The sequence below is a fragment of the Trachinotus anak genome, unplaced genomic scaffold (genome assembly GCF_046630095.1).
Source record: "Trachinotus anak isolate AG129_WGS33_773 ecotype Australia unplaced genomic scaffold, CSIRO_AGI_Tana_v1 ptg000005l, whole genome shotgun sequence".
In the NCBI taxonomy this organism is placed as follows: Eukaryota; Metazoa; Chordata; class Actinopteri; order Carangiformes; family Carangidae; genus Trachinotus; species Trachinotus anak.
The window spans coordinates 15,516,937-15,537,819 of record NW_027273856.1 but is presented as its reverse complement, the minus strand read 5'-3'; the positions used below and the strand labels follow the sequence as shown (position 1 = coordinate 15,537,819).

Genomic DNA, 20,883 nt, shown 5'->3' with positions numbered 1-20,883 from the left:
GATGAAGCATTTGTCTTGGTTGGACATCCTGATGGTCTAGTGCAACATCTAGTGCCTGTGACTATCATTTACAGAACCTTTAAAATAGGGCTGAAACGATTAATAAAAGTCACTGAGGCAAATTCTTTGCATCAAAGCTTCATTTAATCCATATGAGGGCTCAGTAGTCTGTTCAGAGCGATGTCATCACAGGCACACAGAGCACAGACACAGACGCAGGAGAGGAAGAGTGAGCTGGGTTTAATTTTGACTGGTTATATTGATGCAATTTAATCAATAAAAATGTTGAATTTTCTGAAAAAGAAACCAATTACCTGTTCATTTGAAGAAGCCTGTGTTCTTTTCTCTTTTTATCTTTTCTATATTCTCTATATTTTTTATATATTCCATTGTTTTCTTATGTCTTATTCTTTAATAAGACAAGAGTAGTTCTTATCTCATTACTCAATTAATATGATTACTCGATGGAACAGTCAGTAGAATACTTGATTATTAAAATAATAGCTGCAGCTGTACTTTAAAATATATCTGAGTAAGGCACTACAACATGAGAACAGTTTACAGTGCAAATAACAATAAAATCAGAATTGAACTTTGACTGTCAGTCAAAGTCCATGTCAGAGCTTGTGCTGCTGTGACAATAGCCTGTTTATCTTTATGATGACAGCACATTCTGTAGCATTTGAGATTATTTCCTATTACACATTGAAGAGTTCTGCCAGGGTTCAGGTCTATGTAATACTGTACTTCATCATTAAACCGTCAGCTGAGGATCCAACCTGCAGATTATAACAAATCAAAGTTATTCTTACTTACTATCAATAAACTTATCAGAGTATAAACATATACAACAAAAAGAAAAAAAGAAAAATAATTTTATAAAGTAGACTGCTTATGATTTATTTATTATAGATCATCACATCTGTGTCCTGTCCTGGGTGTGCAGAATTCAGTGCAGCAGAGATTTATTGCCGGCAACAAAACCCGAGAACAACGAGGAGTTGCTCTGAAAATCTGATACACGACCTCTTCTTTTATGATACAAAAATTGCATATTATACAATCATATTTCACTATTCTCCATAGAGCACTCATGAACTTCCCAAAAACTTGCCCATTAATTAAAGGTGTGTGAACCTGTGAACAGCTTTTTTATTTTAAAGCTGTGATGAAACTGTAATTTCATCTTGTCTCAGCAGCTGCTGACAATATGTTGAGCAAGGCATTTAGTCATAAGACAGTGTTATGGCTGTGGCAGTCTGTGGGTTTTCAGGGATCAGGTTTCCTTCTTCATGTGGAGAGAGGACAGAAATAACTCATGTCACTTTTGATATATGAGACAGCTCTCTCTCTCTCTCGCTTTGTCAGATTCACAACCACTGTTCCCACAGTTTCTCATTAGTCTCCAGACCTTGTCCTTCCCCATCTCTCCACCTGATGTCCTCGTAGAGCTTCTTGTTTTTGTCACCTGACCCTGCTCCTCTGCACACCTGTCCTTCATGACCACATCAGGCCCACAGTATAAACACCTGTCCAGTTACACTCCAGTCACCTTCCAGATTGTCATTAAAGCCTTGTGCTGAGTCTTCCAGCCTTTTGTTTCTCTGCTTAGTTCTCATTCTTACACCTGTGTCTGGTCTCATTGGAATAGTTCACCTGTTGAATGAACTCCACTTGTCAATTATTAGTCTGCCAGTGCTTTGTTGTATTGAGTTTCATCAATGAGACTTGTATATCCAGATTGCTGCACCTCATTTTCATCTTTCTGTGTTGAGCTGATATTCAGCACATTAGATGTTTAGTTTGCACCATCTAGTGGACAGATAGTAAAAAGTGGACTGGTTTTGATGTCACTGATGTTTTTTACACTTTGAACTTTTGAGGGTGTGACTTGTCTTCAGATCAAACACACACAGACTCCAGGACTGACGAGGGAAAACGAGCAGCGTCTTCTCTCCAACTGTTTCCTCAACACATGAAGGTGGAGAGTCTCTGTGAGTCAACCTGAAGTGAGTTCAGCAGGTGAGAATCCTACCAGAGAAATCTGTAAATGTCTGAACAGGATCACTGTGGTCACATTGTGATGTACCACTGTTTGACTGGACAGTAAAACTTTTGTTGATGCTGATTGGCCGGTTTAAAGTATGTAACAATATTCTTAAGAATTTGCAGTTGGTGTTAAAAGACGATTATTTGAGAATAATAATGTATTGTTATAACAAGAGAAATATCTTGTTCTAACATCATAAGGTGGCCTGCTTAATTTTAACAGGTAATAAAAGGTCATAAAATGTTCACAGACACATAATTACTGATGAAATATTTCATGAAATTCAGTTATTTAACCAGGCTGAGAGCTGCAGCAGCACAAGCACAACTTCCAAACCAACTACAATCAGTAGCTTCATACCATAATAATACAAAATAGACATTACATGTATCAGATGATGCACTGATCACTGTCATCACAGTAAATTCTGTTTCTGTAGTAATGTTGAATCTTTTTCAGGAGTATGTGTTTGACAGATTTTACTCATACACTCTCAGCATCTTAATCATTGCTTTTTTCTGGAGATGATTTTTTGTTCAAGGCTCTTTTAACGCAGCCATAAAGTCAAGGAAACTTGGGCAAAGTACAGAGCAAGTTAAGACCATAACATATATGACACGTCCATAACAGCTATTTTAAAAAAAAGAAGACCACATACTATGAGAGAGGCTTGGCAGGTTCCTTCTGTGAGACTGGAGCTGAACTTTCTGTTGTAGGTTACATTGGTTTCATGTCATGTGAATATTTCTAGACTGCCTGTGAAGTGATGACAATGTGATAGATTGATGATGATGGATTGATGAAGTTGGAATTGCTTTGTGTTTACTCTACAGGTGAAATTAGTACAACTGTTACTGGATGTAGATTTGAATTCACCTGGTAAGTGTTTTCCAGAGCTGATTAATGTCAACTGAGATGAACTCTAATTTGTTCTATATATTTTTCTGGGCAAAAATTCTATTGTGTAGAAAGTAAGATCATTAATGTAGTTTCTTCTTTATCCACAGTGAAATCTTAACCACCATGCGGTGGTTGAATCCAGAATGACATAGTGGTAGATCACTGTAAAGTTTGTGGTGAAAACCAAGTGCAACTCAGGTGGGGCTCTGCTATGAATCAATCTGAGGACAGAGAGGAGGGGGCCCCTCCCTCTAAAACTACTCACTGTGGGGAACATGAGAGCCAGACCAAAGCTCAGAGGTGAGATGAGGATCTCTAACTGTCCACGACTCTTCTCCATGTCAGAGCTCAGCACTCAGATCACTGCTCCATCATTATTCACACTCACTGTCACATCTGCCATCAACTACTAAATCACAGCTTAGAAGGTCTAATAATGAACTACTAACTGTCACAGTGAACAAAGAGCCAACCACTGATTAGTCAACTGATCAACTACAATGAGGTCAGATCACAAATTGATGAACAGGAGAATCTTACTCATCCACTGTTTTCTTACTGATTTTCTATCTGCTTCTAACATTTCAGCTGGCGACAGTCTGCTCAAAATTCATATTTTTTTCAGGTTAAAACTATATCTCATTGTTGCCTGTTTGTATCAGGATGCAGCAGCAGAGACCAGACTCTCCTGAACCCAGCTGTGTGTCCATGAAGAGCGACCAGTCTGTAGGTCGCTATATTGACTTTAAAGCTGGACAACCTGCTGATGGAAGGTAAGACTGAGAAGATCAATAGTCTGTTGTTGGATTGTGTTGGACTTTGATAGTTTAACAATTATTATCAGAAATGATCACAATGTTAATATTAAAAATATTCATGTTCATTAATAACTTTAAAGTGAATTAGAATTATCCTCAGCACCAACCTCCATTGTGCAGTCTCAAATGTTACTATTAATTTGGAACAGCATTAAGTAAAAGTTGAAGGATTTGGAAGTTCTACTGAGTACAGGTTGGGAATATTCTTCACTGTGCAACATAAAACACACCAGCAGATATACTTAATGTAAAAGCAAGAAGGTATAATTTCTAATCTACTAAGTATATCAAGGTGTGTTATGCGTGTAGGTGTGTTTTTGTTGGGGCACAGATAAAGGAGCACTGGTTTATTCATAATGGTCGACAGTCTGACTGCACTTATACTAGGTTGCGTAATTGTGCAACTCCAGATTTTATGATGTGGGTCAATAAATGTTGCTGCCACATGGAATTACAGAACAGCATCATCTCCTTTCATTTTGTAAAGGATGGTCCAGTGTATCCTATGCTAAAGGAGATAAGATAGGAAGTACTGAAGCTCTTTACCTCAGCATTTTGAGAATTGGACCAGTTCTTCTCATGGCTGCCACTTAGATACTTCCAGACCATTTCACTCAGTTCGAACCTTCCAAAGCAAAAAATACTTTTCAACTGTAGCCCTGGTGTTGCACAGATAAGCTCTGCCCATAGTCCTGCATCTGTCTACAACAGGGCAGTTTGTTGGTTTTCATTTTGACATGGACATCTGCATGTCAGAAAGAAGCAGCTTTTCATTCATTATTAGAAGGTCTGTGCTGCCCTCTGCTGGAAAACACTGAGATGTAACACACCTCCTCTCTGATTTCTGTGCTCTGATTTATTTCTAATGTTACAGGGAGAACAAGGCATTCACTTATTCAGTTAAAAGCCAAATAATACTTCATTTTCAATTGTTGAACATTTAGTTATGAACCATAACATGCAATATTTAAAATGAATTACATGTGATAATGTTTACTGTAGCTGTTTCTGTAAATGTTTCATTGAGTCATTTTCCATCTCCCAAATTCACCCAGTGTCTTCTTATTGATTTTCTTTCACAATCCAAAATTTTCAGGTGACAGTCAGCTCAACATTGATCTTTTTTCATGTTTTTCAGGGTTTTTATTTGTCTCTTGTTTTTTTGTATCAGGATGCAGCAGCAGAGACCAGACTCTCCTGAACCCAGCTGTGTGTCCATGAAGAGCGACCAGTCTGTAGGTCACTATATTGACTTTAAAGCTGGACAACCTGCTGATGGAAGGTAAGATTTTAAAACTGTCCTCCAGAGAAGATGAATCATGTCTTGGTCCAGAATTTCATAGTCTGGTGTAGGACTGAATTACCTGCTCAGGCAGCTGCTGATCTTCTTCTCCATCATGGTGATATGTTGGAAATGACAAAACGATTCAGAGGGACGTCAGAGGATATTAAGGCTTTAAACTTGCCAGATAAGCATGACTTGTCCTCAACAGTGAGCTGAGCCCTAAGTTCCTGAATGGTTGACTGAACAGCAGCAGTATCTCAAAGGCTACAGTCAGAGGCTTTACTGAGGCTCTCGACTGGTTTCTCCGACATATGTGGGACGGGGGGGGACTTCCAGACAGAAACCAAACCCTGGACGACTGCTCTGCTGCCCAAGACTGATGGTTTTGTCACTGTGAGGTCATCCATGAAAGTCCTGGTTGGAAGCTATAATATATTGCTTTTGATTATAAGCGTTTCTGCTTTTGTATCTGATTTGGTGCAACCAGTTATTCTGTAAAACATTGTCCCAGAAGTGACTCTGAGTCTGTAGCTTCTGTAGTTGTTCACATTAGGGTTTTTGGATCTTGCTGGAGCTCTACATTAGCTTGTGCGTATGGATTTGTGTATTTGTGAGGTCCAACAAGAGCACAACTTCTTCTAATCAGTGATGTCATCAGGGTTTATCAGGCCTTTATGATCTTTTAGCATCAGCATTCAGTTGCCAGCAAAGCCTCTACATCTGCCCTCTATGTGTACATGGCCAGTTCTCTCTGACACTGCTCCACCAGCTCCTGATGTTTGGCCTCTGTACAGAGTCAAAGCTTTGTGATGCTGAGGTCTTCCCTCTGAGGGGTGAGCAGGATGGCAGCTGCTTTGGTCAACAGGGGTATTTGTAGTCCTGTGTTTAGTTATTGAGGCGGGTTCTTCCTCTTGACTCATGAGTCATCTACAAGTCAACTGCCATCCTTATTTCATCTCTGGAGGAATTTGAACTTTAATAAGTTTCTTTCATTTTCCTTAAAGTTGATGTTTTCTCCACAGATTTCAGGAGAAGAACTCAGAGGTCCACAGTGTTCAGTCTACCCAGCAGCATCAACCAGACCTGGACTCCATTTTTATGGTCTGTACACGTAAAATCACACATTTACTATTGAACTACATCAACCACAGATTAAATGCTGACTTCCATTCAGGTCCTAACAGTCTCCATGCTGTTCTGTTTAGACCAGCATGTCTTCAGACTGACACATGAATCATGTGTTGTTTTCTATCAGTTTAAATGAAATGTTCAGTTATCATCTGTTCCAGCTGCTGGAGGAGAACATTGTCACTTTTGTGAAGAAAGAGCTGAAGAGAGTCCAGAGGATCATGAGACCAGATTACCCAGAAGGCTTAAAACATCAGAGGGAGGATGAGGAGGTGTTGGATGGTGAGGATGAGGAGCAGAGGAGGAGCAGCAGAGAGGCATTTCTGAAGATCACACTCAACTTCCTGAGGAGAATGAAGCAGGAGAAACTGGCTGACTGCCTGGAGCCCAGTAAGAGGATTTCTCTAAAGATTTAACATGATGGATAAATGAGATATTTACTGTCTCAAGGGGTAGAGGGAAAATATTATTATTTTCATTCTTTATGGCAGGGGTCGGCAGGTAAGTTTGACCTCAAGCCATTTTTTTCCAAACCCATTACATGTTGGGCCGGAACATAATCAAAGGCTGATTTTAAGAAACTGATTGATAAACATGCAACTTAAATTTACTTTATTGCATGGCCACAGTCACAGATATACGTTTGACTGATTAATTGAACTGGTGTTATTTTTTTATATCACATCATATGTCTGCTATTTTAGAGGACGGTCAAGCAAACAACAGAACCTTTGGAACATGCTGTCAGAACTTTTCATAATAAAAGCTAAAGGCTTGTTTCGCTATAGAATTGCAGGAAAAAAAAAACATTCTTGTACTTTTATTTTGTAGACAGAGTGATTCTTTGGGTAACTGTTACTGCTATGACGGAGATCTATTGTAGAACCAGGTGCTGTGAGCTGCTCCTGATGTGACACAATTGTGTCTGTCATTAACTCTCAATGTGGATAAAAGTATAATCCGCATCTTAAAGTGGGAGGATTTCAACATTAGCATCTGAATGTGAGACTGTCAGTTCGACATTGTAAAATTGACAAAAATCAGCTTATCAAAATTATCTGGCGAATATATTATTGCTGGCGGACCAGTTTGGCCCGTGGGCCACCAGTTGCCAAACACTGCAGGAACTGTTTAAACATCAACTAAATAATTTATTTTGTTGTTCTTATTTCTTCTTTCTTCATTCAGAAATTCATGCCCTAGTTTGTCAACATAAACTCAAATCAAACCTGAAGAAGAAGTTCCAGTGTGTGTTTGAGGGGATTGCTAAAGCAGGAAACCAAACCCTTCTGAATCAGATCTACACAGAGCTCTTCATCACAGAGGGAGGGGCTGGAGAGGTCAATGATGAACATGAGGTCCGACAGATTGAAACAGCTTCCAGGAAACCACACAGACCAGAAACAACCATCAGACAAGAAGACATCTTTAAAGCCCCACCTGGAAGAGATGGACCAATCAGAACAGTGATGACAAGAGGAGTGGCTGGCATTGGGAAAACAGTCTTAACACAGAAGTTCACTCTGGACTGGGCTGAAGACAAAGCCAACCAGGACATACACTTCACATTTCCTTTCACTTTCAGAGAGCTGAATGTGCTGAAAGAGAAAAAGTTCAGCTTGGTGGAACTTGTTCATCACTTCTTCACTGAAACCAAAGAAGCAGGAATCTGCAGGTTTGATCAGTTCCAGGTTGTGTTCATCTTTGACGGTCTGGATGAGTGTCGACTTCCTCTGGACTTCCATAACACTGAGATCCTGACTGATGTTACAGAGTCCACCTCAGTGCACGTGCTGCTGACAAACCTCATCAGGGGGAAACTGCTTCCCTCTGCTCGCATCTGGATAACCACACGACCTGCAGCAGCCAATCAGATCCCTCCTGAGTGTGTTGACACGGTGACAGAGGTCAGAGGGTTCACTGACCCACAGAAGGAGGAGTACTTCAGGAAGAGGTGCAGAGATGAGGAGCAGGCCAGCAGGATCATCTTCCACATCAAGACGTCACGAAGCCTCCACATCATGTGCCACATCCCAGTCTTCTGCTGGATCACTGCTACAGTTCTGGAGGATGTGTTGAAGACCAGAGAGGGAGGAGAGCTGCCCAAGACCCTGACTCAGATGTACATCCACTTCCTGGTGGTTCAGTCCAAACTGAAGAAGGTTAAGTATGATGCAGGAGCAGAGACAGATCAACTCTGGAGTCCAGAGAGCAGGAAGATGATTGAGTCTCTGGGAAAACTGGCTTTTGAGCAGCTGCAGAAAGGAAACCTGATCTTCTATGAATCAGACCTGACAGAGTGTGGCATCGATATCACAGCAGCCTCAGTGTACTCAGGAGTGTTCACACAGATCTCTAAAGAGGAGAGAGGGTTGTACCAGGACAAGGTGTTCTGCTTCGTCCATCTGAGTGTTCAGGAGTTTCTGGCTGCTCTTCATGTCCATCTGACCTTCATCAACTCTGGAGTCAATCTGCTGTCAGAAGAACAATCAGCCTCCCTGTGGTTCAGACTGTTCAGAAACAAACCTGAACCAGCACATTTCTACCAGAGTGCTGTGGACAAGGCCTTACAGAGTCCAAATGGACACCTGGACCTGTTCCTCCGCTTCCTCCTGGGTCTTTTACTGGAAACCAATCAGACTCTCCTGCGAGGCCTGCTGTCAAAGAAAGGAAGTAGCTCGCAGACCAATAAGAAAACAGTCCAGTACATCAAGAATAAGATCAGTGAGAATCTGTCTCCAGAGAAAAGCATCAGTCTGTTCCACTGTCTGAATGAACTGAATGATAGTTCTCTAATGGAGGAGATCCAACAGTCCCTGACATCAGGACGTCTCTCCACAGATAAACTGTCTCCTGCTCAGTGGTCAGCTCTGGTCTTCATCTTACTGTCATCAGAAAAAGATCTGGATGTGTTTGACCTGAAGAAGTACTCTGCTTCAGAGGAGGCTCTTCTGAGGCTGCTGCCAGTGGTCAAAGCCTCCAACAAAGCTCTGTATGTGCCCATGTATCCATCTAGATTAACTTTTTCTTTTTCTTTAGTTAAGACAAAAAACACATTTTTGTAATTGCTTTCTCTTGTTTTGCTGATTCCTCTTCAGACTGAGTGACTGTAACCTCACAGAGAGAAGCTGTGAAGCTCTGTCCTCAGTCCTCAGCTCCCAGTCCTCTAGTCTGAGAGAGCTGGACCTGAGTAACAACAACCTGCAGGATTCAGGAGTCAAACTGCTGTCTGCTGGACTGGAGAGTCCACACTGTTCACTGGAAACCTTCAGGTCAGGATTGTTGTTACTATTATTAGGATATTTGACTGAAGAGGTTTTCTGACTCGGGTGATCGTCATCAGTATAGTGTTTGGTTTAGAACAGAGAACATTGACTTTTTTATATAAAACACAGATTGTTTAAAGTTCCTCAAATATGTTCATCTGGACTCAAACATGTCTATGGTCTAAAGAGAATAATCCCCACAACTAATGAAATAAACCACAGGTGAGAGTTGAATATAAGCAATTTGAGACATTTCAGGAATCACTAATGTTACTTTACTGAAGTATTCAGTATCTCAACCATTACACTATAATAGCAGAGATAGAAACTGTAACTATACTTTTCAGGTCAAATCTGTTACAGGATAAAAATAGAGTCACATGAAAAAGTCCTGATAAACTGCACACCTCAATGGACGGTGTAATTTCCACACTGTGACCTGCATGAATATGATTTAATGTTACTGACAACAGAGCTGTGAATGATCAATAATTGTGAAGAATACTCGAAACATGCTGATACGTGTGTGTGTGTGTGTGTGTGTGTGTGTGTGTGTGTGTGTGTGTGTGTGTGTGTGTGTGTGTTTTCAGTCTGTCAGGCTGTTCAATCACAGAGGAAGGCTGTGCTTCTCTGGCCTTAGCTCTGAGCTCCAACCCCTCCCATCTGAGAGAACTGGACCTGAGCTACAATTATCCAGGAGACTCAGGAGTGAAGCTGCTGTCTGCTGGACTGGAGGATCCACACTGGAGACTGGACACTCTCAGGTATGGACAGATGGACAGACAACAGCAGCTCTCGCACTGTTTCTCTGTCTCTCTGACTAACTGAGGAAACTGCTTCATGTTTCAAGTTGATCCTGACTTTGTTTCTTCTTCCAGGGTGGACCATGGTGGACCACAGAGACTGAGACCTGGTCTCAGGAAGTGTGAGTGTGTTTTAAGTTTGGACACAGCTGCACATTTTTATATTTTCTCGCCTGAAGTACAAAGATGAGTTCAGTTTCATTTAGGATTTAGCTTCTGTTTTTGTCAGTGTGGCTGGCAAGATGTTAGAATTTAATCAATCAATTTAAATTAACAAACAAACTGAACACAGTGATCCAACAAAAACTAATCAAGACAAGTTATCAACAGAAAGCTGTCTTTTCTATAAAAAAAACAAAAACATAAGAAGCAAAGTTTTGTTGTCTTCAGGTGCCCATACGTCACACACTTGACTGATATAAGTTGGATTCAGTCATGTCACAAAGATGTGGAGAAATGTTGAGTAAAGTGAGCTTTATTACAATTTCCATAAGTGTCATTTTTATGCCTCTGTGCCAGCAACAGCCAAGAGGCATATTGTTTTTCATTTTGTCCATCCGTCACATTCACATGGACACGATATCTCAGTTCTTCAAATCTAGCACAAACATTCAATTGGACTCCAGGATGAACTGATTAGATTTCGAGGGTCAAAAGTCAAAGGTCAAGGTCGTGGTGACCCCACAAAACACAGATTTTGCCTTGTGAACACAATACCTCAGTAACATCATGAAGGAACTTCTTCAAATTTGGCACAAATGTTCACTTGGACCCAAGGATGAACTGATAAGATTTTGGTGGTCAAAGTCACAGTGATCTCACATTACACTTTTTAGCCATTACTCAAGACTTCACACAGCAATTATGACAAAATGTTACACAAATGATTAATATCTTATATGGTCCTGGATAAACAGGAATGTAATCTGAAACTAGTCTGAGTCCAAAGGCAAGATGGTAATTCTAGTTTTCCCCTGTGTTTGTTCTTTCATTGACCCTTTATTGTGAAGCACCTGGTGTGCATCCACTACCACAGTGACTGAGATTCATAAAACAGAACAATGTGAACTCACAGCTTCATAATCCTGAAGGAAACAATGTGTTTGCATTTTTCTGTCTTTGTGCACATATCTGGCCCCTGGTCATTGAAAACGAGCTTAAAGCCAGTTTGTGGACCCACATTCATCTGACAAGTTCAGTCATTAACACTAAGTTCAACTCTTTGGAGCTTTTGGACAAAAACATCCAGATGGTTCAGAGCTTCTTTGTGCTGCAGTGGAAGATGATGAGCCAGTTTTATTAGTGAGACTTTATTCACTACATGTGTTTATTGATGTGGCTCCATCAGCCATCATCATCGGGTCCACACCAGAAAAAAAGCAGAACATTGCTGACATCTTGACTCTCATGTTCAGTAACTACTGATGTTGTTATAACCGGATTGTTGGATTTTAATTTGAATGTAGTCAAACATTATTCACATTTTATTGTGAAATGTGAAAACTTTGAGTAATTGCCAGTAAAGTTTTTGATAAATCAGCAGATGATAAACTGCAGCTGTCTTGTGTCTTGTTCTCTCCATCAGATGCCTGTGAACTGGAACTGGACACAAACACAGTAAACAGACTGCTCGAACTGTCTGACAACAACAGGAAAGTGACATTGGTGAGAGAGGATCAGTCATATCCTGTTCTTCCAGACAGATTTGACCTCTGGCTTCAGCTGCTGTGTAGAAATTGTCTGACTGGTCGCTGTTACTGGGAGGTCGAGTGGAAAGGAGATGTTCGTATATCAGTGATTTACAGAGAAATCGGAAGGAACGGAGACAGTGAAGACTGTTTGTTTGGAGGAAATGATCAGTCCTGGAGTCTGATCTGCTCTAAAGAGGGTTACTCTGTCTGGCACAATGACAGAAGAACATCCATCACCTCCTCCTCTATCTCTGACAGGGTAGCAGTGTATGTGGACTGTCCTGCTGGCACTCTGTCCTTCTACAGAGTCTCCTCTGACTCACTGATCCACCTCCACACCTTCAGCACCACATTCATTCAACCTCTGTATCCTGGGTTCAGGATCTTACCTGGTTCTTCAGTGTCTCTGTGTCCTCTGTAGGTCTGAGAGTCTTTCCTGTGGACAGAAACTCTGCTGGCTGCAGGTCAGCTGCTGAAATCAGAGTATATTCTTTATTGTGTACTGTCAGCATTTGATCAGCAGCATCCAGCTCTGGTCAACATGTACAACTGTACATGAAAGAGGGGCCACAGTTACCAGCTGCAGCACAACAGTAGTTTTTTCCATTAAAACCAGTTTGACAAACACCATCTGCATTATTCTGTGTTTACACTACGCTCCCATAAGTGTGTAAATGGACTTCACTGCTCAAACATTTCTACTGGCAGCAACATGTTTTTAATTGATTATTGGAGTGAAAATGTTTTTATATTCAGGTTGTAAATTCAGGATTTAATAATCCAGGCGGGGATTAAAAAGTCGTCTGATTTGTTGAAATGATTTCAGCACAAATGTTTTAGAAGTGGAAATGGAATAACTACATCAAAATGTACAGTTTCTAAGTAAAATGTGATGATTTGTGATCATTGCTTCAAGGCAGACAAACTCAGTCATCAAGTATGATGCATCTACACTCCAGGGTGTGTTGTTGAATGCAGTCAACCAAGGTATGGGAGAGAGGCACAAGGATGTCAGATGAGAGCTGAGACCGCTTCTTGCTGATCCAACTGTTTCTGATGAATTTTTGATAAGATAGGTTATTAAGACTACAATGGAGGAAAATGAGAGGACGTGTAAACTTGGATGCAGAAGCATTCACAAGGTGACCTAAGCCCAAAGTACACACACCGAACCTGAGGAGACAGTCGCTGGAGTGGGAGAGAATAAATCCAGAGGTAAAGATAACATGATCCAGATATTGAGTGCCCAACTTGAGGTTCTGACACAGGAAATGGAGACACTAAGAGAGCTGATCACACAGGCTCAGGCGCCTGAGAGGTCAAACCATTTGCCATTGTGGCCCTAGCAAAACCTGACCAGAGGGGAAGACATGGAGATGAGTAACCCAGGTCCAACCAAACTGTAACTACTGCTTTTCACATGGCAAAGAAGGCCATTGTGCTATAGGTTGCTTAAAAAAAAACAAAAGCAGTTGGGAAATGGACGCCGGTCAGGGCAACAGGACAACCTCTGATGGACTAAAAAGACAAGTCCTGACCCCAACATGTTGCAACATTAGAGCCAGACAGAGGTGACACAGCTAACAGTACACACACAAGTAGCAAATTCCATTCACCTGAAAAGAAAGTACCACTAATTGGTCAGAAGTCTCTATTGAAATGTAGCATGAACAGCTATGCTGTAGCCACCCTTTTAGATACTGGGGCCAACATTAGCATCATTGACCAAAGCTGGAGGCACAAATACTTAGACCCACCCCTTCAGCAAACTCATGGCAGACAAGCTTGGCACGTCTCCTGTCATGGGATGAAGTACCATATGACAGCTGGATGGAAGTGGCAGTAAATCTGCAAGGGGACGATAATCCAGACCTGTCCATTCGAGTACAGTTCCTGGTGGGTCGACTAAAACTAGAGAGACCATTAGTTGGTTATAATGTCATCCAGAAAATCATTAAGAGGAATGAAAGCTGACCTGCAGTTATGTCTATCATTGTGGCCTTGTGCTTTGGAGATTGACAGTGTAAGGCAGAGGTCATAGAGAGCTTCATACAGGCTGAGCGACAACAGTGAAAGGAAAGAAGTCACTATTTATCCTGGCCACTATATGAAGTGTAGGGTGCCAGGAGAAATTAATGACTTTAACTCACTTGTACTGTTTGAGCACTGCTTAGAAACTACACCACTGGAGCCACTGAGGAAGGATTGATGCAGATCCAACAGAGAGATAGATCCTTTGTAAAAGTGTCTGTGTCCAATGATTCCAAAAGCGCTGTGACCCTGCCCAGCTCAACTATCCTCAGCACCACCAAAACTATCGATAGAGTTATAGAGACAGATAATCCAAGCAGCAAGGACAACAGAGCTCAGGCACACACAGTCAGCTCTTCACCATCACTGAACTCTATGATAACCAACCCACTGCCACACTGTGGCACCCACCTGTGGATGTCAGCCACCTCAGTGATGAGCAACAGAAAGCAGTAAAACAGATGATCAAATCATAATGTCAATAGCACTCTGATCTCCTTACTGGAGCTGATATAACTATATACAGTATAAAAGCACATTTAGCTTGTCAGTACATCTGTATAGTACAGTCTGTCTCCACTCTCATACTACACAGACCTATAATGTACGCACATATTCATACATTCACACTTACACTTATACAGTAACAATGTACAAACTTTTTGCATTTGACATTAACTCACATTATGTTGTTAACAGGTGTTTAAGTGTTGCTGCAAATATGAGAGGTTAATTGATACTGGTAGTTTATGTTTACTATATTGGTAAATGTGTTAACCCCAGTGAATCTTTTTATAACTTCAATTCATTCAGCTAACACGTCAATAAGCAGCCGCGGTGTTTATATTCCCAATGTGCTCATGTAAAATGAGTTCTGTGCTGCAGCCTTCACCACCAGGTGGCGCCATCGAGTCGCTCACGAAGGCCCGTGACGTCATATCTGAGCGACGACACGTCTTTGGCTTGCACCATGGCGGAGGCTGAGTATGTATTTGTTTATATATCTTTATCTATGTCCATCCGTGCTTTGTTTACGTCTACCTGAGTTGTTCGACTCTTTATAAGAGATAAACGTTTAATTTATTCGGTCTCGACCTCTATTGAGAGGATCGGAGGCAGAAAAAGGAGATTGTGGGGAGACTAATTTCACATGGGGGCGAAGTGTACCTTAGCCGATGCACAGCTAGCGTGATATTTTATCAATATTTGGAGCTGTTCATGAGAAATTAAAATGGCAGTCACGTAGCTGACAGTGTTTGTGCTGTATGTTTGTGTGTTATGTTAAAATCATGTTTTCACGCTCTGCTCACTTCATTTATTTGTGTCAGAGTTACTAAACTGGAAAGCTGAATGTAGCTAATTGACTCTGTCTGGATTGAGATGACAGCTTTTTAAACAGCAAACATGTTTCGTGGGAGTAAGAAGGTGTAACACGTTTTTTAGGACTGTATTATGAACTAGATGAAGAGCAGCCACTTGCCGGTTATTTCACATGTTCGTCAAAAGTTATTATTATTAACTGTGTGTTTTTGTGTGCTGTTGTTACCAGATCAAAGAAGGTGATCAAGTTAGTTCCTGAGTATCTACTGAAAAAGAGGAAAGCTTACCAGGCCATTAAAGCCACACAGGCCAAGCTTGCACTGCTTGAGAAGAGAAAGGTAAGTGATGAAGGTTTTCCTCAACATGTAAAAAAGTCAAATACACATGGATGCTTTTGGACTGGATGTAGATTTGATGCCAAACATTGACAATGTAGCATCTTGATGAGGTGTTCCAGGTAAAGCTACGCCAGAGTCTGACAGTTTTGCAGGAAATATTAGTTGCAAGTATCAGGTTGAGCAGTGAGCTTCTATAAAGGTTCAACAGAATCATTTAAGTGGAAATCAGAGTTGCAGAAGCAGAAAAAGCATTATTTAACATTTTATATTCACTATTACTATTATTGTGCATTTTATAGTTGTCAGGTCTGATGTGTGTCTAAGTTACTTATAATAGGAACGTTATAATAATGATGTGTAGCTACATTTATACATTGAAGTGATCAGCCAAAAAAAAAAAAAAGCAAAATCATCTAGGGTGTCATCTGGAAAGACAAGACCAAACTTGAGTCTACCCATTTGTGGACAGTCTACTGCTGCATATTTACATGTGCGTTTCTGTGTCACTCCAGGTATCAAGGGGAAAACCATTGAAGTTCAAACGTTTGGAAGACTTCTTGAAAGACAGCCACAAGAAGCATCGTGATGAAACTCGCATCCGGAGATCGGAGCACAGGCCGCCTGCCCCTCTGCCTCCTGCTAAGAATAAGCTAGCTTTCGCTGTCCGCATCAGAGAGTGAGTACTTTGACAGAAATAAAAATCCCCTACATAGACATGGTCACGTAAACAGGGATATATGCTACAGGGAAATTCATCAAATGCTGAAACTGGCTGTAAATCATCCAATCCATCTACCCATCTGCGTAGTGGAGGTGAGTGAAGTAGTGAGAACATTAATGGTAACACAGTGTCTTTTTAGACAGTGGGTAATCTAAATCTCCCTTACACCTACATACAAAATGTATGTAGGGTCAGTATAGCGGGGAATGAGTATCCTGGAAGTGGAATACCTTGATGATATTTACGTTTTTTTTTTTTACATGTGCTTAAGCCCAAACTTTGATACATTGTTAACTGCAAATCTAGTCAACAGATGAATAACCAAAGTGAGAGTTCATTTGCGGCATTTGCATCAGAATCATATCACAGGAGGAAGCAGCATGTTTGGGTGTCCAGTCTATATAATAATAATCCCACTTCATGCTCATTGTCTTTGCCTCAGGAAGCTGTTTACAGTTCTCAACAGCACCACTTTCCTCTTTCAGCGTCTAACAGATCTTAAGCAGCATGTTCTGCATAGAGAGATTCTTTGTTATTCATGTTAGCTGAATGATTTAACTGGTTGCTTTGGTGCTTTAATATTTTTACCATATGTAATGTGTTGTTAAATTTGTGTAGTTAGTCTATTTGTTGAGAATGTACACATCTTATTATTTGGTTAGATACTGAAATAACAGGTTAGTCTCAGACAAAATCAGGAGCAAGCAAACCCAAGGCTCAGTTTAAAGTGTAAAGATACAGAGCTTTAAAGTTCAGCATCATAACTTTAAAGCAGGGTAAATAATGAGAGGTGAAGAGGACTGGGGGACGGTGGTCAGGATTGCAGGGTCATGTCTTTTTTTTCCCTTGCAGTGTCAAAAGAACTTTTTTAATTACCTCTGTGGATATTGATTTTCCAGGCATTCCTCTAGGAATAAATGTTAATTAAAAGTAAGCAAGGATTAAGTTCAGCTTGTTTCAAAGGAGCTATTTGTACGTTTTGCTATTGCAACGTAGCCAATGTTAGCAAGAACAGCTGTTTACGTACCAGTCTAGAAGAAAAGTTGAGAGTTCAGCAGCAAACTTCTTTTCTTTACTCCTCAAGAGCTGTCTCCAGAGGTGGAAAGCAAAACCAAAGTTAGCAATTTTATAACCTCTGTTTCTATCGTGTCTTTTCACATCTACTGAAGTTAGCATGCTAACCTGCTAGGCTCGGTCCAGTCAGCCGGGCTCATCACTTTCCCATTCTGAGTCACTGTAGCATCCAGTCTGCCCAGAGGAAGTAGCTGCTTAGAGGGTGTATTATAACTACATTGTATTCTAAATATAATGGCTGAAGCTCATGGCAAGACCGCTAAGTAAACAGCTGTTAATGCTAACACTAGTTATGTAGCGGTTAATTTAAAATGAATGAGGAAGATCTTCCTAAGGAGCATCTTGCTGTCTAGAAACTTCCAGGATCCAGGACATAATTCTGAGAGGGGAAGTTTTTGCTTTACTACATCAATGACATGCTTAAAAACTCACACACACAGTTGGATAAACCTTGATGATCATTTCCTGTCAGGGTTAAAGGTGTCAGTCCCAAAGTGATGAAGGTGATCCAGATGTTGAGGCTGAGGAAGATCTTCAGCGGGGCCTTCGTCAAAATCAACAAGACCTCTGTAGCCATGATGAAGATGGTGGAGCCCTATGTTGCCTGGGGGTGAGTGATTCAGGCTGTTGTGCTTTAGTTAATAAAGCTTGGATCAAATTTGTTGCATTTTATAAACACTTTGTAATCTTGTCGACAGATTTCCCAACTTGAAGTCAGTTCGTGAGCTCATCCTGAAGAGAGGACAGACCAGGGTAGGCAGGAGGAGAGTCCCCCTCACAGACAACACCTTCATTGAGCAGCACATGGGTAAGTCTCTTCAGCTGTGTGATGGAGCCACCACACAATGACAGCAGGGCACAACACCCACACTCCTGCCAGGCTTGAGATTTAATCATCAGTTTAGTTTACCTGTGCCTTTTGATTTCATGCTGCTTATGAAATGAAATCAGATAAATAGTATATTGAATCAAAATGAAAAAGAATATCTGTTTAGAAAGTCAAGTGTCTGCTCAAATACTTGAAGGTATTTATATTTATAGGTGTGAAGGTATAAAATATCACAACATGCAATATTATATAAAGAGATTTAAAAAGTTGTAAACATTGTAATGTTATATTGTTTATATGTTTATCTGTTCATAGAAGAGTATCTTTTGTCATTAAAACATACATGGTATAAATTGTTGCCTATATTCAGTTGTCAAACCCAAATAACTTTTGCATAAATGTTCTAGATGGTGCATTGTTTTGTATCTTGTGTTATGTTGCTTGTTTACAGACATCCTACCATAGGAATACTTATTTCAGGGAACTTTAGATAGCCCACCAGTAAACTCAGCTTCTGTATCTGCTTCACTCTCTGGTTTCTGTGGTAGAAAATTGAAAAAGCTGAAACATCATGAACTCACACAGCAGCAGCAAAGGGCCGTACACATCGAGAAGAGCGACCTCCACCCTCCCTCTTCTTGCAGTCTTGATTATACTGAAAACAATAGAGGAAGCAGCAGCAAGCACTCGCTGTTTGAAACGTCTTTAGGCCACTTGGGTGCTCCACACATGACTATCAACATGTTGTGGATTTATATAAGTCTGAATAAACTGAGAAACCAGCATGAAAAAGTGATTTGTAATTAACTGTGGAAATTGTAGAGCCTATAGTACATAGTATATCCTCGGCTGTTGTTTTGGCACTTGCACATCCCCAAAAACAGGACCACAGTTTCCCTGGACGTCGCAGTGTGAGCTCATTGAAGGCTGAATTAAAGGCTGTTGGATGTTGTATGTTGGTTGGGTTGGTAAATCAGAGAGCTGTGTCTATTTATTCCTCCCTTACTGATCTTGATTACACTCTGCTACCATCTTGTCATCCATGAAATCTTCCTCTTGTTCCTCAGGTAAACATGGCATCATCTGTCTGGAGGACCTGATCCACGAGATCTACTCAGTTGGTAAGGGCTTCCGAGCCACCAACAACTTCCTGCTGCCTTTCAAGCTGTCAGTGCCCCGTCACGCTGCCAGGGATAAGGTTGGGCTCCTGAAGGACCTGGGAAACCCCGGATTTCGTGGTACAGACATTAACGCTATCATCAGACAACTGAACTGAGGAGAAACACTTGCAAGATGGACACCCAGCAGCAGCTTAAAGGATGCTGCACTTTCTGAGGAGCAAATGCTATTGACCATTGTCTCATTGGCAGAGAAGCTCGTGGGTTTCACACTGTGCCCCCCTTTCTCTGGTTACATTCTCTGGACACTGGGAGGATCAGAAAAGTGGAGTCTTTTGCTTTATCCATGTTGATTTTGTTTTGCACTCATGTTTAAAAAAAATATAACGTGGTGCCCCTGATAATGGACTGATGAGAGCAGTGATGCTCTTTGGTGAAAATGTAACAATATTGTATGTTAAAGGATGTTTAGTCAGTACACATAATATTCCTCAGGTTGTCAGAGGAATTGATCAATACTTGGTACATATATGTACAGAAGTACGGGAATTGATTAATTAGGATGGGTGGTCCTACATGCAGGAGCCACCAGCCCATCTACAGCAAATATATTTACTACTGTCAGTGTGAAAATGGGTTAAAAAAAAATCTGTTTAACGCTGATTCATTAATTGATTCGCTGTCATACACTTTGTTTTTACAATAAAAAATGATTCAGTACTTTTGCAATTACTATTTTTGACATACAATGAGAGGATGCAAAGTGAGAACGCTTCAAAAATAATGCCGTGACCATTAACTTGAGACAAAGTGCAGTGAACAGTAAAAAACAAAATCAAATCAGTATATCATGGCCACTATTTTCAAACAGCACAAATTCTCCTAGCTGCACTTGTGCACTGTTTTCAAGGTGCTCGGCAGGGAGGTTGTTCAGGCATCTTTGAGAAGACCAGTCAGTGGATTCAGTCTGTCTCAGCTGTTTCCCTCTCTTCATATAATCCCACACTGACTCCATGATGTTAAGATTAGGGCTCTCTGGCAGCTATGTTTTGATGAGTGACTTTACTTGTGTGTTTGCGTTGTCATGATAGAAAAATGAAACTCCCAGCCCAACATGTGCCTGGATCCTCAGCCCGAGTCTGGCCCATATACTAACACATCTGGGCAGGTTCCGGCTGTTGTCCTCCTGCCACAAGAATTTCTGTGTGTGTGTCATAATTGCTCCCTAACCCTAACCTGACAATCATGCTGTACATGGGCCAGACTCGGGCCATGGAACCAGGCGTATACAGGGCCAGAAGAAAACAAGCGTGCTCTGAATTTATTTTGCTGCTCCCTGCCTAAAACTTATGCCACAGCACTGTACACCCAGTTGAGGCCAAGGGATTACATTGTTGAGCAGAAACTGTTTTCTCCCCCTGTGGTGCACCGGTGTCACTATTAATTCAATGAGACGAGTCATCAGCTGGAGGAGGGGGAAGAGATGTGGCGACCTATGCGGCTGCGCTTCT

General features: G+C 41.0%; 2 protein-coding genes across 3 annotated transcripts; both read left to right on the top strand.

The window, feature by feature from the left end:
• The first annotated feature begins 1,349 nt into the window (after positions 1 to 1,349).
• On the top strand, positions 1,350 to 12,725 carry LOC139621727 (NLR family CARD domain-containing protein 3-like). Of its 2 annotated transcripts, XM_071478540.1 has the most exons (12): positions 1,350 to 2,022; positions 2,884 to 2,929; positions 3,058 to 3,250; positions 3,613 to 3,723; positions 4,940 to 5,050; positions 6,076 to 6,154; positions 6,343 to 6,571; positions 7,370 to 9,173; positions 9,280 to 9,453; positions 10,038 to 10,211; positions 10,326 to 10,372; positions 11,836 to 12,725. In XM_071478540.1, the coding sequence occupies exons 3-12, from the start codon at positions 3,162 to 3,164 to the stop codon at positions 12,360 to 12,362; spliced, it is 3,345 nt and encodes a 1,114-aa protein (XP_071334641.1). In that variant the 5' UTR covers positions 1,350 to 2,022; positions 2,884 to 2,929; positions 3,058 to 3,161; the 3' UTR covers positions 12,363 to 12,725. The 2 variants fall into 2 exon arrangements, with proteins under 2 accessions (XP_071334641.1, XP_071334642.1); XM_071478541.1 differs by lacking the exon at positions 4,940 to 5,050.
• Positions 12,726 to 14,844: 2,119 nt separating this feature from the next.
• On the top strand, positions 14,845 to 20,092 carry rpl7l1 (ribosomal protein L7-like 1). The gene is made up of 6 exons (XM_071478539.1): positions 14,845 to 14,956; positions 15,522 to 15,630; positions 16,143 to 16,306; positions 17,898 to 18,035; positions 18,124 to 18,233; positions 19,322 to 20,092. The coding sequence occupies exons 1-6, from the start codon at positions 14,943 to 14,945 to the stop codon at positions 19,528 to 19,530; spliced, it is 744 nt and encodes a 247-aa protein (XP_071334640.1). The 5' UTR covers positions 14,845 to 14,942; the 3' UTR covers positions 19,531 to 20,092.
• Positions 20,093 to 20,883: the final 791 nt, after the last annotated feature.